The sequence below is a fragment of the Orbicella faveolata genome, unplaced genomic scaffold (assembly GCF_042242905.1).
Source record: "Orbicella faveolata isolate gen_17 unplaced genomic scaffold, um_ofav_v1 contig_35, whole genome shotgun sequence".
In the NCBI taxonomy this organism is placed as follows: domain Eukaryota; kingdom Metazoa; phylum Cnidaria; class Anthozoa; order Scleractinia; family Merulinidae; genus Orbicella; species Orbicella faveolata.
The window spans coordinates 27,230,061-27,245,000 of record NW_028301564.1 but is presented as its reverse complement, the minus strand read 5'-3'; the positions used below and the strand labels follow the sequence as shown (position 1 = coordinate 27,245,000).

At 39.1% G+C, this 14,940-nt stretch overlaps 2 protein-coding genes and 1 pseudogene across 4 annotated transcripts in view; 1 reads left to right on the top strand and 2 right to left on the bottom strand.

The window, feature by feature from the left end:
* LOC110044775 (uncharacterized) overlaps window positions 1–2,308 on the bottom strand; it is a 5,807-nt gene extending 3,499 nt beyond the window's left edge. Inside the window, exon 1 of one of the 2 annotated variants that reach the window (XM_089273714.1) lies at window positions 2,160–2,308. In XM_089273714.1, the coding sequence (XP_089129840.1) occupies window positions 2,160–2,214 (55 nt within the window). In that variant the 5' untranslated portion in view covers window positions 2,215–2,308. Of the gene's footprint in view, window positions 1–850; window positions 1,012–2,159 lie in introns of those variants that run through there. The other variant, XM_089273715.1, reaches the window with a different exon arrangement.
* A 2,863-nt stretch (window positions 2,309–5,171) lies between these two features.
* Window positions 5,172–9,748, top strand: LOC149104083 (uncharacterized; annotated as a pseudogene).
* Window positions 9,749–9,768: 20 nt separating this feature from the next.
* On the bottom strand, window positions 9,769–14,733 carry LOC149104082 (uncharacterized). 2 transcript variants are annotated; one of them, XM_089273718.1, is made up of 3 exons: window positions 14,611–14,733; window positions 13,194–13,549; window positions 9,769–10,324 (listed from the first exon to the last, which is right to left on the bottom strand). In XM_089273718.1, exon 2 carries the CDS (start codon window positions 13,546–13,548, stop codon window positions 13,198–13,200), a length of 351 nt encoding a protein of 116 aa, XP_089129844.1. In that variant the 5' UTR covers window position 13,549; window positions 14,611–14,733; the 3' UTR covers window positions 9,769–10,324; window positions 13,194–13,197. The 2 variants fall into 2 exon arrangements, with proteins under 2 accessions (XP_089129844.1, XP_089129843.1); XM_089273717.1 differs by lacking the exon at window positions 9,769–10,324 and having other exon boundaries at window positions 12,699–13,551; window positions 14,611–14,696.
* Window positions 14,734–14,940: the final 207 nt, after the last annotated feature.

Here is a 14,940-nt window from a genome sequence, read left to right as displayed (position 1 = left end):
ATATTTTCACATTTGCTAGTAATATGTTTACGCGTAATGTTATTTGTAAAAGTATATTCTTTTACATAAATTATTCTAAACTGTTGGAAACACGAATGTAAGCCAACATTTGCAATCGCGTGTTCGTTTATCGTAAACAAACTCCATGCGATTGATTCGAATATTTTCGCTGATGAATAAAAGTCGACAGAATTAATTAATTTCAGCCTCAGGCAATTCAAGAGAAAGTTAAGTTATTTTCTCTTACTAATCTCAGGATAATTGACCTCTCAGTCTCTTAGAATAGCTTGGTTTTAAACGGAATGTATTGACACATGAAGTACCATGGGTCGAGAAAACATTTTACTGCCGCAAGTGTACGTTTATACGTCCGATTCTAAGTCACCATGAGTCATCAAATTTTGGAATATTTAATTACATGTACTGTACACATGGCTCAGAGATCAGGCTTTGAGTGAATGTATTGGCAATTAACACTGTTATGAGATTCTTTTCCAATTCGTGATCAGTAGTGGTAAATTTGTACGTTAAATAACATTTCGGCATTCAGCTTTGTACTTCCGGCCTTGATGATACACGTGAATGATTTGTGCGTAAAATTGCTTGTTCATCTAACGTTTCTTCTAAAGGTCACTAAAGAAACTCGCCAACGTGCTTCTTTTTAAAGCTCGATGTATTTCTACATAAACTTGAGGGTATATCGCGTGATATTTAGACAGACTTAAGTTACTGTTTGTTTACCAAACACGATAATGTCCGCTTACTACTAGGCACACACGTCCGTGTTTGTCGTTAAAACGTTGCCGTTCAGTTTGATCGTTCAGAATTAAATGAATTAATTGTCTCTTACCTTGCAGGTAAAGTTCAAAAACGCAAATCAAAACGTTGGAGAAGGCTTTCATTGAGTCGCATGGCTGCCGACCAAAATATAAAGCATGAACAGGTTCCACTACGAAAGTACTTTGTATTGTTGAATTCCCTGCATGCAAAGAATTCAACAAGTCATGCAAAGAATTCAACAAGTGTTTTCGCAATTCGGAAACCTTCCACACCCTTTCCGTCACGTGCGCGTTATAATTTTGTGACACAGTCCACAGTTCTGTTATACAGGGAATATCAAGCCTGTTTAGGTGCCATAGTTAGCTTATAATCCTTATGATGAACTGGCTCTGCTCATTCGGATCGGAGTACCATTTAAATTGTCTTGCTTTCACTGAGAATCGTTCAACTACAGAATTCATCGTTTTACTTGTCTTGGTTCAATTGAGCCGCAATATTGTAATGAGAGGAGTGACCTCTCAGCTTCGTCATGTACAATAGCTGTCATCACATTCATTCTAGTGTTAAAGCCGAGTCTACTTAGCAGTCTAGTTATATTAATCTGTTTTAGCTAGCTTTCTGTCATTGGGCCACAGAATAGGCCAGGACATTTCTTAAAAATCTCGATCGTAATTTCAAATAGACCTCTCGCTGCGCGCTTGTCCGATTTTGAAATTACTCGCTCGATTACTCCCTGAATTGTACTCCATTCGGTCCAACTACTATTACTTATAGTTTACAATTTGTTCCAGTTAGTTGCCGTCACCCTTTCTTTTTCGTTTTCTTTTTACAAAAAAAATTCTCCTGTGTTACTCTTGTTTTGCCCGTTGTTTACAGAATAACTTGGTCACAAGATGGCAATGTTCTACTCTGGATTTTCAAATAGACATTTAATTTATGTTGTCCAAATCCACATTATGCTCCATGATGGCGGCTAACGTGAGCCGCGACATCAACAAAGTTAAGATGCCTTGCGATCAGTAGTGTATTTTCATTTCATAAGCGTTTTGATTTATTTGTACACTGCGAGCAGAGTGGCTTCGCCTACGCTAAGTTAAGATCGAAGCGACACTGCTCGTAGGGTAATTATACAGATACCGCCTAACCAGGAGCGCCTACTTAGCAGCACCTACTTGTCCAAGTCCACACTATGCTCCATGCTGGCAGACAATGTGACCCGCGACATCAACAAAGTTAAGATGCCTTTCGATCAGTAGTGTGTTTTAATTTCAAAAGCGTTTTGATTTACTTGTAGCCTGTCAGCAGTGGCTTAATTCGCCTACTGCTCGCAGGGTAATTAATACAGATACCGTCTAACCCGGAGCGCCTAAATAACAAACCTGCTCGAAGGCTGTAGATGATCATGAGAGGAAAAGAAACTGTTATCCAAAACATTCTAGCTCTTAAGGCACTTGCTGTTGATCAATGGCAAGCGAACGTTCTGTGGTCCATGTGTTTCAGTGTCTTTGACGATTACTAAGGCGCAGATATCATTAGTCAGCATATAAGTCTCAAACATACTTCCGGTTTGTGAAATCACCGACAATAAAAGCTTCTACTCGATCCTACGTTTTACGCATATAAGTGCTTGTAATTTCTGGGTCACGTATGATCATTTAAGCAGGAAAATTAACGTAAGTAAAGTTATATAACGTTTCGACGACTTCATGTCATCATTGTGGAATGAATAAATGATTCGACAAAAAAAAAACATGAAGTTCTCGAAACGTCATATAACTTTACTTACGTTAATTTTCCCGCTTAAATGTTTTTCGAAATCGCTTTTTATAAGACGTTTGATAATAATGAAATAATGAGCTCGAGGCACCAGAACGTTCTTTTGCATTCTTATGAAAAAGCACATTACTGAGCAGTTTATTTTCAAACGATCAATCTCCTAGAAGAGTCAGAAAAATACAGTTGGTAGGCTGAATTTTTAAGCGTTTTTAACAGTACATTTTCTTTTTTAAATCCTTTTCCATTTTCCGAATCCGAACCGATCGGCGCAAATGAATTTTCCACAGACGTATACCCGCTTGGTGCAGCAGATTTCTTCACGGCAAGTGGTTTCACTTGACTTTCTCTCTTTTCAGCTGGGGCACATATTAATCTACAAGACACATGCACTGTTTTTAGTTGCACCTCACTGACAACATTTGGTTAGCACAAGCGCGAGCGGTTTAGCCTCGAGCTCCGAATCGAACGGTGAGACAGCGAGACGAAAAAGTGGCGCCTGTTCACCAGACTCTTTCCCTCCGGATCGTTTCGCTAGCTGCTACGGCGCTAGCGAGTGTAACTTAAAGGTGAACCTGCTCGCAGGGACCTCATACAATGCGTAACTCACCTTGCATTGCATGGCTTCCCTGAAAACATTTTGATTATGCCCTTTGCTGACAAGTCTTTTATTTAACTGCAAGCTAAGATATATCAGCACGCATGTCAACACAGTAGCGGACACCTCATTGCGCCTCCAGGATCTCTTTCATTGCAGTCGGTTTTGTCCCAACCTAGCGGCATGCCCCGTCAACCCTCGCCAGCTAGGCACTTATAGATTGTGCTAGCATAATTTTTGGCTTAATTTGGAGAAACGAGCATATTTTTTGCACTTTTTGTAAAAATAGCACTGCTAGCATAATCAGCAATATTGTGATTTCTTTTTCTGAAGGGAACATTACCAGAGTCGTGACTTGGTTGGACTGTGAAATTGATTATTTTCAAGTTCTGGAGTCAGTCTTCAGGGGAGTAAGTCTTTTTTCAATTTTGTAATGTCTTGGGGGACTGGAGAGAGGGTTAGCGTAGTACTGCGTCACTCGTCGTCTAGCCAACGTCTAGCCTGATGACCGGGCACACCGGAAGTGAGACTGTGTCGGTCCCAGTTCCCGCATGCACAGGCAACAAAATGGCGTCGAGCAACTTACACATGCGAGAAGAAGAAGAGGAGGACATGGGGATTTGCGGTGTTCATGTTTTTTTTAATGCGGTGATGCGGTGAATATATAAAATCTCAACTTGCGGTGTTGCGGTGACCTCAAACCCTACGGTGCACGATGTTTGTGTTTTTCGCACTGCGGTGTTCGGTGAAATGAAATTGTTTGCGGTGCTGGGGTTTCTTGATTTACCTTTCTCAGACCTAAATTTAGCATGTAAACTTCGTTAATCCATGCTAATTTATGACAAACACGTACCATTGACGTTAATAATTTGTTAAAAAAAAAAATACAGACCATCACTTTCTAGTCAATCTTCGGCTGCCAATCCGAAGCTGTTTTCCTTTATACGTAAGCTCAGTGTTCGGTAGACACGTGGAGGAGCAAGGACAGAAACAATCCTGGAAATTCTGGAAATGCCAACAATGCATTATGGATTACGCAGCTTTTTCTACGAAAAAAGAAAAAGGTGGCGAAAACTACCGGCAACAAAATATATTCAGATGTCGCGTCGGCAGGGAAGAAAGAAGGCTTTCTAAGCTAAGGAAGCTTTGTAAATTACACACATTTACTATTTTTTTCTTTTCCAGTTTTGCTATTCGGCTTCGGCTTCGTCTATAGGTCATTCTGATGCCAGTCTATACCCACTCCAAGGTCCTCCGACTTTCTTGACCTTCTATTTTTTCAAACGATTATCGATATCGAGCGCAAACGCAGTTAGCTCCGGAAAGCAATACTCTCAGTCAAGATAGGGCTTCCGTCAGTGGGTTTATACACCAAGAAAAGTGAGTGAAGTAAAAGAAGAGAGGGATCTGGGGTAAAGGCCATCTCTCGAGGCTCCTCTCTTTTTTTTCGTCCGCTTCCTAGCTCCACGCAAAGTTTCTTCACAAGAGCAGGAAGACTGATTTACAGGCATCAGCAGTATCGACATATGCGCGATGAAAAGCGTTGTGATCTGTTTATTTTGTGGAAAATTGTTGAGGTATAAAAGTATTATTTTAAGTGTAGATGAACGAATCATGGCGCTAAAAATACGTGTTGCGCAGTGACGGTGTTTCGTTGACTTTTCTTGCGGTGATGCGGTGTTCGTTAATTTTTTTTTTGCGGTGTTGCGGTGTTTAGACCCCCCCCCCCCCCCCCCATGTCCCCCTCGAAGAACGGCCACCCGATAGGCCAGAACCCGCTCAAAATAAGCTATAACAGAACATATTGAAAATAAACAAGATATATATCATGCGTAATCAATAATAAATATATAATTTGGACTTGTTTTGTGTTTCGTTTTTTGAAAAGCATACTTAAAGATAAAGTAGCATAAATTTCAAAAACGAGCATAATTTGGAAAAAAATCGAGCAATGCTAGTAGCATGTTATGCTACTTTTACTAGTACAATGTATCAGTGCCTATCACCAGCCGCATGTAACACAGGACAAAAACACAAATTTTGGTGACTTTAAGAAATAATTAAAGGAACCTGAAAGCTGTTCTTAATCTTTCGTTGTCTTTAATGTGACAATAAACTTCATAAAGGTTCAATGAAACTTTAATCGGTCTTTAATTAACCTTAAGTTAAACTTTAAAAACTAAAACATTTAGGTTACCATTAAGCAATCTTTTTTTTATTTCCAAAACGGACCTTAAGGTTTTGTACCTTTAAGGAAGAGTTAAAGTAAACTAAAATCCGTATAATCTCTTTTGACATCTTAAATTAGAACATGAAAGTTGGTAAACATAGTTGAACTTTAATCAATCTTTAATTAACTTTTAGTAAACCTTAAACAAAGCAGATATTGTCCCACTAAACTTCACAGCTCGTGACTTCCGATAGAGAATTATGGACCCGGCGTTCGCGCTCGATGAAGCTAAAGGTTACGTTTATTGCGCTCATTGTGATAATGTCGTATCGCGTTCGACCTACGAAAGACACGAAAGGAAAAGGTACTCAGTTTTATCCGATAGCACCAGGCAATCTACAGTAGAGTCTTGCGATTTAGATTCTGGAACATCAAGCTCTTCAGACGATGAAGGTTAGTAATTTTAGATTCGTTTAGATCTCCTGGACATGTTTGAAGCATCTTCGCGTTTTAGCGAGTGTGTTAACTCTCCAAAAAAATGCCTCCTTTTGAAACCTACAGAAAGAAACCTTGATGAGCAATCAGTGCCTGGAAATTCCACTCAGGAAGGACCAAACTCTGTGCAGGTAATTAATGTACTGTTTGAAATGTGCACGTGGTACGCCATCAAGCACACGACTAAAATACACGAAACATTTTTCCCACTGCCACCAAGCCAAGGTTAAAAACTTGATTTTAGTACTAAAACGCAAAACACTAAAATATCAGCATGTATGAGATCCCTTTTTCCACTCAGTCTTGACTGATCTTGATTCGGGGAAAAGACCTTTGTGGTCTTTGTCTTTGTATTTAGTATCCACCGTCCTGAAATATGCGTGGTAGGCAGAAAACATCCGGCCCGGGCAAGGCTTTTATTGTATTTTATTGTTTGTTTCCCCGGCAACGAATTGAATAAAGCGAGCGACATCATCCACCTCCCAGTTCCACATTGTTTAGTAAAATTTGTCTTTGCAGCATGAAGACTATGGGGGCGTTCGTTTTGAATCAATTCAGAATGAACTATCTAGAATACAAAGTTGTTTGACTCATAAATCACTGAGGAGGGCAGAGAAGTAACGAGAAGATCTCAGAAACGTTCGGATGGAACCTTAATGCCGGGGGGGGGGACTTCGCACATGAAAGGGTGAGGATGCTCGTCGGAAATTTTGAATTAAACCCCTCAAGGAGACCAATCATGGCGTGGCTCAGGATTTTTTTGACCCCTAAAAGAGACCATATTTAAAACATGTTAAATATATATTTTTATATTTCTTCCCTCGATCGAAACCCTAAACGAGACCTTCACGGCTACATATAGGCTACAAATGATGGCGTTTTGCCTTGAACACCCTAAGTGAGACCAAAACCCGAAATTTACACCCCTAAGCGAGGTGACGAGCATCCCACCCCTTTCATATGCAAGTCCCACCCCCCCCCCCCGCTAACCTCCCCTCCGCCGGGGCTAAATGAATCTTTCCGGGGACCGATGGCGTAGATGTCTGTAGTAGCCAAAATGACCTTAAAACTTGATTTGAACCCCCTTCCAGTTAAGTCAGTAATTAACAATCACTTCCATTTAATTGTTTTAAATATATAAATTCGGAGTTACTGATCAGGAGCCGCGGTTTGATCACTGTTTTCGTCATTCTGTACTCGTTTCAGTCCGAAGACGACAACCAAAATGATACAGCTTCCCCTTCAAATGACGATGAAATTGAAGACCCGGGTAGCAGCAACAGTGATGATCACCAAAGTGACGAGAAGTCAAGTTCCGATTGCGAGTCCGAAGAAATCTGGAACGGGGTACTACCCGAGATGTTGTCCAGAGACATAGAAAGTGCCCCGCCGCTTCCCGAGTTTCAGCGCCGGCAGACACCATTACAGAAAGTGAATTCACTGATATTTTGGTTTGTTTATTTTCTGCTTATCTGGCAAGCGACTTGCCATCTGAGTGATAATGGAATGGCTTGGTTGCTCCGGTTCCTCGTCTCATGGCTCAAGGTTCTGGGCATAGAAATCTCAAATGAAGTTTTTGAGAAGATAATATTGAGCTTCCCTGGATCACTCTACCTCGTCAGACAATTCCTGAATTTTGATAGAGATAACTTTAACAAGTTTGTGGTTTGCCCCAAGTGTACGAAGCTGTATAAATACGATTCCTGCCTTACGATGGTGAACAATCGACAAGTTGCCAAAACGTGTAGCAACACTTATTTTTCCAGAGGGAGGAAAGTGAATTGTAATGCTACTATTGTCACGCGAGTTACTCTTCAAAACGGTAAATCGTGTTTTTACCCAATCAAATATTATTGCACCAATAGCATTATCGAAGAGCTCGAAAAATTTTTCCAGCGGCAAAACTTCGCCTCGAATTGCGAGTTATGGAGGAAAAGAGAGGTGGGGGAACAAATACTTGCCGATGTATATGACGGGAATTTATGGAAGGAGTTTCAAACCGTTGGTGGAGCAGATTTCCTGAAGAAGCCCCGGAATTATGGCTTTATGTTAAACTTTGACTTCTTTCAACCAATGACACGTCGGAAAGATTACTCAGTTGGGGTATTTTATTTGGCAACTTTAAATTTACCTAGAGCTGAACGTTTTAAATGGGAAAACATAATTGTCATTGGCGTTGTTCCTTCACTTGATCGTGAACCTAAAGATCTGAACGAGTTCTTGGAGCCAGCGGTGGATGAACTTAAGCCCTTGTGGAAGGGCGTTCGTTTGAAGTCTTCTCTAAGCAGATTTGCTTTAATGTTCCGTGCTGCAGTTATGTGTGTTTCCTCTGACGTTCCTGCAACTCGAAAGATCTGTGGATTTAAGAGTCACTCAGCAGTATTTGGATGCTCGCGTTGTTTAAAACAATTTCCTGGTGGCTTTGGGGAAAAAAGGGATTATTCCGGATTTGATCGAAATCTGTGGAGGTCCCGTACTAATGAAGACCATCGTCGACAAGCTGTCAAAATTGCTAAGTGCAAAACAAAAGCCCAGCGAAATTTGCTGGGTCAAAAAAGCGGTATCACGCACTATAGCATCCTACTTGATCTTGACTACTTCGACGTTATAAGATTTTGCACCGTTGATCCGATGCACAATCTTTTTCTTGGGACAGCGAAAAAGATGTTCCAACTATGGAACGACATGAAATTATTTTCCCCGAGTCAACTGAGAGACATCGAGGACAGAATCAAATCATTAGAAGTACCTGGTGACATCGGTAGGCTCCCAACCCGAATAACCAGTAATTCGGGTTCATATACGGCTGAACAATGGAAAAATTGGACACTAATATACTCTATTTATTGCCTTAAAGGTATCTTACCGGAGGATCATTTCAGATGCTGGCAAACGTTTGTTTTAGCTGGTAAATACTTCTGCCAGTCGGCTATTTCCAAAACCGACCTGAACATTGCCGACGGTTTGATCCTGAAGTTCTGCAAGTCAGTCGAAAATTTGTACGGCAAGCATGTCGTTACACCAAATATGCATCTGCATAACCATTTGAAAGAGGTTATACTTGACCATGGACCGGTTACGAGTTTTTGGTGCTTTAGTTTCGAACGCTTCAATGGTATTTTGGGCAGCACACAGACAAACAAAAGATCTGTGGAACTACAACTCATGAGGCAATTTCTAATGTCAAGGTATTTGAAAGATATGACGCTACCCACAATGTATCAAGATGAGTTTCTGCATTTGTGTTTACAAACAAGTTTGGGAAGCAACGAGGGTGAAGAAATGTCCCCATCAGACTGGTCCACAGGTCACGAGTTTAATAACATTGCGTCAACTGCGTCACTAGATGGCATAAACTGGAGAAATTATTCAGGTGTAACCACACCTTCATGCTATAAACTAGTTCACTTGGACGCGGATGATTTGACTGTGCTAAAATCAGTTTACCAAGTCATGTACGCAAACATAGATATTGTACCAAGTGATCTCGGGGAAAGCATACACAAGTACGGCTCTATAAAGATTTGGTCTACCACCTTCGGGTCTAAATTGCAACCAAGAGGGATACGTTCAGGCCAAATTTTAGCATCCTGGCCCGCAAATAATGGTCAAGTCCTGAAAGAAACATTCTGTGTGTCTGCTGGCATTGCACAGTATTACTTTCGCCATTCAATTAAGCTGGGAAATGATCATCTCACACACTACTTCGCTTGCATGAGATGGTATATACCCGACGAGGACACAAATAGTTATGGGAATCCTGTCAAAGTTTTCAAAAACAAGTTCCAGCCAGGAGGACCATGTTCATTTATGCCTGTTCAAAGAATCTTTTCCAGATTTGCTACTGCCAAATTTGAACAAGGGGGGGGGGGGGGGGGGGGGAAAGAAAATTGCTGTGTCTCCCATCATCAGAAATGTTCATTTATAGAAATCAGTTTAATGAACTGCAATCTAGTGAAAAAGTATATGATCGCCTTTAATTAAGTTGAGCATTAATTATTGTTTGCACGCGTGATCACGATAGAAATCAAAAAAGTCTCTTGTTCGATTGTCAATCCAAAACAGAATTTCTACAACTTTGTAATTACAGTGGCCTTCTTCATATTGTAAATATCTTTATATGCAATCAGTCATGGCCCATAAAGATAATGCTACAGCCTGTATATAAGCAGTAAATTCAGAACTTAAGTGAACCCTGTTACATGAACTGTGTGAATCAAAACTACAAACAAAAAATATACACAATCGTGCATCTCGAAATTGCAAATAGTCATGCGGAAAAGCTGATCAGATAAGAAAAAAATCAGCAAGCCACAACGGTAATTATCATTTGTTTTGTTGTGCTTTTGGTTATCCTTTGATTTGGCTCTAATTAGTGGATACATGTACACAATTGACATGTCAATTGGCAAGTCACATGGTTCAAAATGTTTCAATTTGCTTATTTACCCAAAAGATTTCTATTTCAAATGGAAGTTGCCAAGCCTCAATGAATTTCCTTGAGATGCCTGAAAAAGATGGAAGAAAAATCAATAGTTTTGTAACACCCACTGGCAAATAGCACTAAACATCACCATCAAACATTGTGTAATCTAAGTATTTAAATAAGTTATATTTTTGAATAAAACACTAAGGAGATGTGTTTTAAGAACCAAAGTCACTTGGTGTGAATGTGGTCTCCAGTGTGCATGCCCAAGTCAAAAATGCCATCAAGCACTCACAAATGTACTAGCTAGCAAAACTGATCATTGCGTTGGTTTGAATGTGGTCACTCGTCTTGACACAATTACGCGTAAAGATCTGGCACAAACGCTGTCACTCACAAAATGTACCAAGTATCAAGATCTCCCATTGTGAAACCCTTAATCAGTAAATTGTATTGTAATTTACAACACAACAAAGCTGCCAAACTCTTCATTTGCATGCCAATTAGGAATGTGGTCACTCTATTACAGTCCAATTAAGCTTTACCATCTCTCAGTCAGTGGCAAATACATGTAGTACTAACCATCAAGATCAAACATGTGTAATCTAAATTCAACAGTTCTATTTTTTAATAAACCATCGAAATGTGTTTTAAGAACCAAAGTCACTTGGCGTAAATATGGTCTCTGGTGTGCATGGCCAAGTCAAAATGCCATCACGCACTCACAAAATGTACTAGCTATCAAGGTCTGACAATATGAAATTAACCAACGCCATATCATTCAACAAAACAAACACAGGTCAAAACTGATCATTGAGTTGGTTTGGATGTGGTCACTCGTCTTGATCCAATTAAGCGTAAAGATCTGGCACAAATGCCTTCACTCACAAAATGTACCAAGTATCAAGATCTCACAATGTGAAACCCTTAATCAATAAATTGTATTATTATAACACAAGAAAGCTGCAAAAATCTTGATTTGCATGCCAATTAGGAATGTGGTCACTCTATTACAGTCCAATTAAGCTTTACCATCTCTCAGTCACTGGCAAATACATGTAATACTGACCATCAAGATCAAACATTGTGTAATTTAAATTAATAAGTTCTATTTTTGAATAAAACAATGAAACGTGTTTTAACAACCAAAGTCACTTGGTGTGAATGTGGTCTCCAGTGTGCATGGCCAAGTCAAAATGCCATCACCTCACTCACAAAATGCACTAGCTATCAAGGTCTGACAATACAAAATTAACGGCCAACCCCACAACATTAAACAAAACAAACACAGGTCAAAACTGATCATTGCCTTGGTTCAAATGTGGTCACTCATCTTGATACAATTAAGCGTAAAGATCTGGCACAAATGCCATCACTCACAAAATGTACCAAGTATCAAGATCTCACACTGTGAAACCCTTAATCAATAAATTGTATTATTATAACACAAGAAAGCTGCAAAAATCTTGATTTGCATGCCAGTTAGGAATGTGATCACTTATTACATATACCAATTAAGCTTTACCATCTCTCAGTCACTGGCAAATACATGTAGTACTGACCATCAAGATCAAACATTGTGTAATCTAAATTAATGAGTTCTATTTTTGAATAAAACAATGAAATGTGTTTTAAGAACCAAAGTCACTTGGTGTAAATGTGGTTTCCAGTGTGCGTGGCCAAGTCAAAATGCCTTCACCTCACTCACAAAATGTACTAGCTATCAAGGTCTGACAATATGAAATTAACGGCCAACCCCACAACATTAAACTAAACAAACACAGGTCAAAACTGATCATTGCCTTGGTTCAAATGTGGTCACTCATCTTGATACAATTAAGCATAAAGATCTGGCACAAATGCCGTCACTCACAAAATGTACCAAGTATCAAGATCTCACATTGTGAAAACCTTAATTAATCAATAAATTGTATTGTTATAACACAAGAAAGGTGCCAAACTCTTGATTTGCATGCCAATTAGGAATGTGGTCACTATTACAGTTCAATTAAGCTTTACCATCTCTCAGTCACTGGCAAATACATGTAGTACTAACCATCAAGATCAAACATTGTGTAATTTAAATTAATAAGTTCTATTTTTGAATAAAACAATGAAATGTGTTTTAAGAACCGAAGTCACTTGGTGTAAATGTGGTTTCCAGTGTGCATGGCCAAGTCAAAATGCCATCACGCACTCACAAAATGTACTAGCTATCAAGGTCTCACAATACAAAATTAATGGCCAACTCCATAACATTAAACAAAACAAACACAGGTCAAAACTGATCATTGCCTTGGTTCAAATGTGGTCACTCGTCTTGATACAATTTAGCATAAAGATCTGGCGCAAATGCCGTCACTCACAAAATGTACCAAGTATCAAGATCTCACATTGTGAAACCCTTAATCAATAAATTGTATTGTTATAACACAAGAAAGCTGCAAAAATCTTGATTTGCATGCCAATTAGGAATGTGATCACTTATTACATGTACCATCCAATTAAGCTCTGCAATCTGTCAGTCACTCACAAATAGTACCAAATATCAAGATCTACAGCTGTAGTATTGTTTTCTATCTAAAAAAAATGCTGTCACTCATGAAATTTACCATTATCGAGATCTTACCTTGTGAAACCCTAATTATCAATGAATCCTACTTTGAAAACACAAATTCAACCAATATGAATTGAATTTGTTTACATGATTAATGTCTCACTAGATGTGCTGAGAATTGTTTAAAAGGCATGGCAATATGTGCCTTTAACAAAAAGAGAAAATAACACTTAGATGAAACAAAACTAAAAAACTAAAGCATTCAACCAAGCTGACAGTGCATTGAAACACTGCTCTGGCAATATGTGATGACTACTAAGACCACTGCTTAAATATTACCTTCAAGGATCTTCACATTTTTTGTATGCCATAAATTCACATGATTGAATCTTACCTTTTTATCCAAACCATTCATCCCCCAAAGGGTTTCGTAAGAGTTTAAGCAGCTTCCTTTTGTTTTCCTGAAATCTGTAAAATCCCACTAGAAGACGATCATGCTTTAGAGCAGGATAACTATAACGCCTCTGGACTTCGGGATCATTAGGGTCAAGATAACAACCTTGCAGAATATCACTACCAGTTTCACTTTCACTGCTATCCTGTCCAAGACAGCTGTCATTGTCTGTGCTTGTTGAAATCTCATCATCGTTATTAACTTCTTCACTGACTACTTCTTCTCTTTTCCTTTTTAATCTGTTCCTTCTCCTTTTTAAGTATTCCTTGCGTGCACTTTTATTGTGCTTTCCCATTCTCTTAAAATAATGAAAACAGATATACTAAAAATAGGGCTCATCCTTTTCTGCATTATTTTTCGTATATTCTCAAACTACGGGACATCAATTTCCTTGATTAAGAGATCAGGACCATTCCTCTACGGTTTTAAGCTATTTCCTTCCACTTAAAGTTTAAGCAATAGAGAACTTTTTCCATGTTTACATAGTCTCATCTAAACACAAGGAGGGTAGGGAGAATTCGACAGTTATGCAAACCCAAGATGTAGTTGAGGGTAACTTTCGAGAATTCTCCCAACCTGAGTACTCCATTGCTTTTACCGGTATAAAATAATTCTCAAAAATATGCGCGAATCTAAAATGTCACAACCCCGTTTACATACTCTCATCTAAACACACCTATTGACCAATGAGAGCCCGCATAGTAGCTCAGTTATTTTGTAAAATGCATTATTTGTGACTGGTGTGACCAATGAAACAGATCAGAGTCACAAGAGGAAAAGAAGTTGTTAGAAGGAAAACTTACTGGTGTTTAACATTGACCCAAAAAATTCCGGCAGAAATTTTGGTTAACAGTCAAAATTAGGGATCAGACAGTTAAAACCTGTAAAATCAAACAATTGTGCACTACATGTACCTCAGGAGGTAGTGCACTATACAGTGTTTTCGTTTGGAACAAGAAAATCAGAAATTCTCTGTATCATTCAAAGTCAACGTAACCAGTTTTTCTTAGTAATGGTAAGCACCCCGTGTGCAAACCTGGTTGATCAGTGGTGGTCACTACAACTAGAAGAAAAAGTAGTTTAAATTGGTGCTATATTTCCCTTGTAATGCCCCAGGGTTTGGATGGATGTCACTTGGGCTTTCATTATGAGTAGCCACTAGCTTTCTAACCGGACCAAGAACCATACACTTGGATTTATACTGTATTTAATATATACACTAATGATGAGAGCATGTCGATCTCAGGTTATGCAAGCTTACTTCTTTAGTCAAAAAATTGTCCATGTGCTTGAAAAGCTTCTGAAGACATGTGAAGCGGCAAATTAGGAGTATTATCCAAGAATAAATGGAACTTACCTTAAAACTATCACAGAGGAGAGTAAATTCAACGCTCTTTGACCTGATTTCCCGCCGAAGATCAAGCGTAGTAGAGAAGGCTCGAGTTTCGGGTTAATAAATGACACTGGAACTTTGACATTGGTTAGTGATCACGTGAAGCACTAGATTGAGGCACCCGTACCGGTAGTTCAAATAAATTGGCGCGCTTTTTCGGCGAGCGTTCTTTACTCTTCGAGGTTGTTAGCTACATTCTTGTCTTCTCCGAGTTTGCAAGTCCTTTTTTCTTCTTTCAATATCTACGACATTTGGGTCGACTTTACATTGGAGATCAGCCAACCAATACCTAGT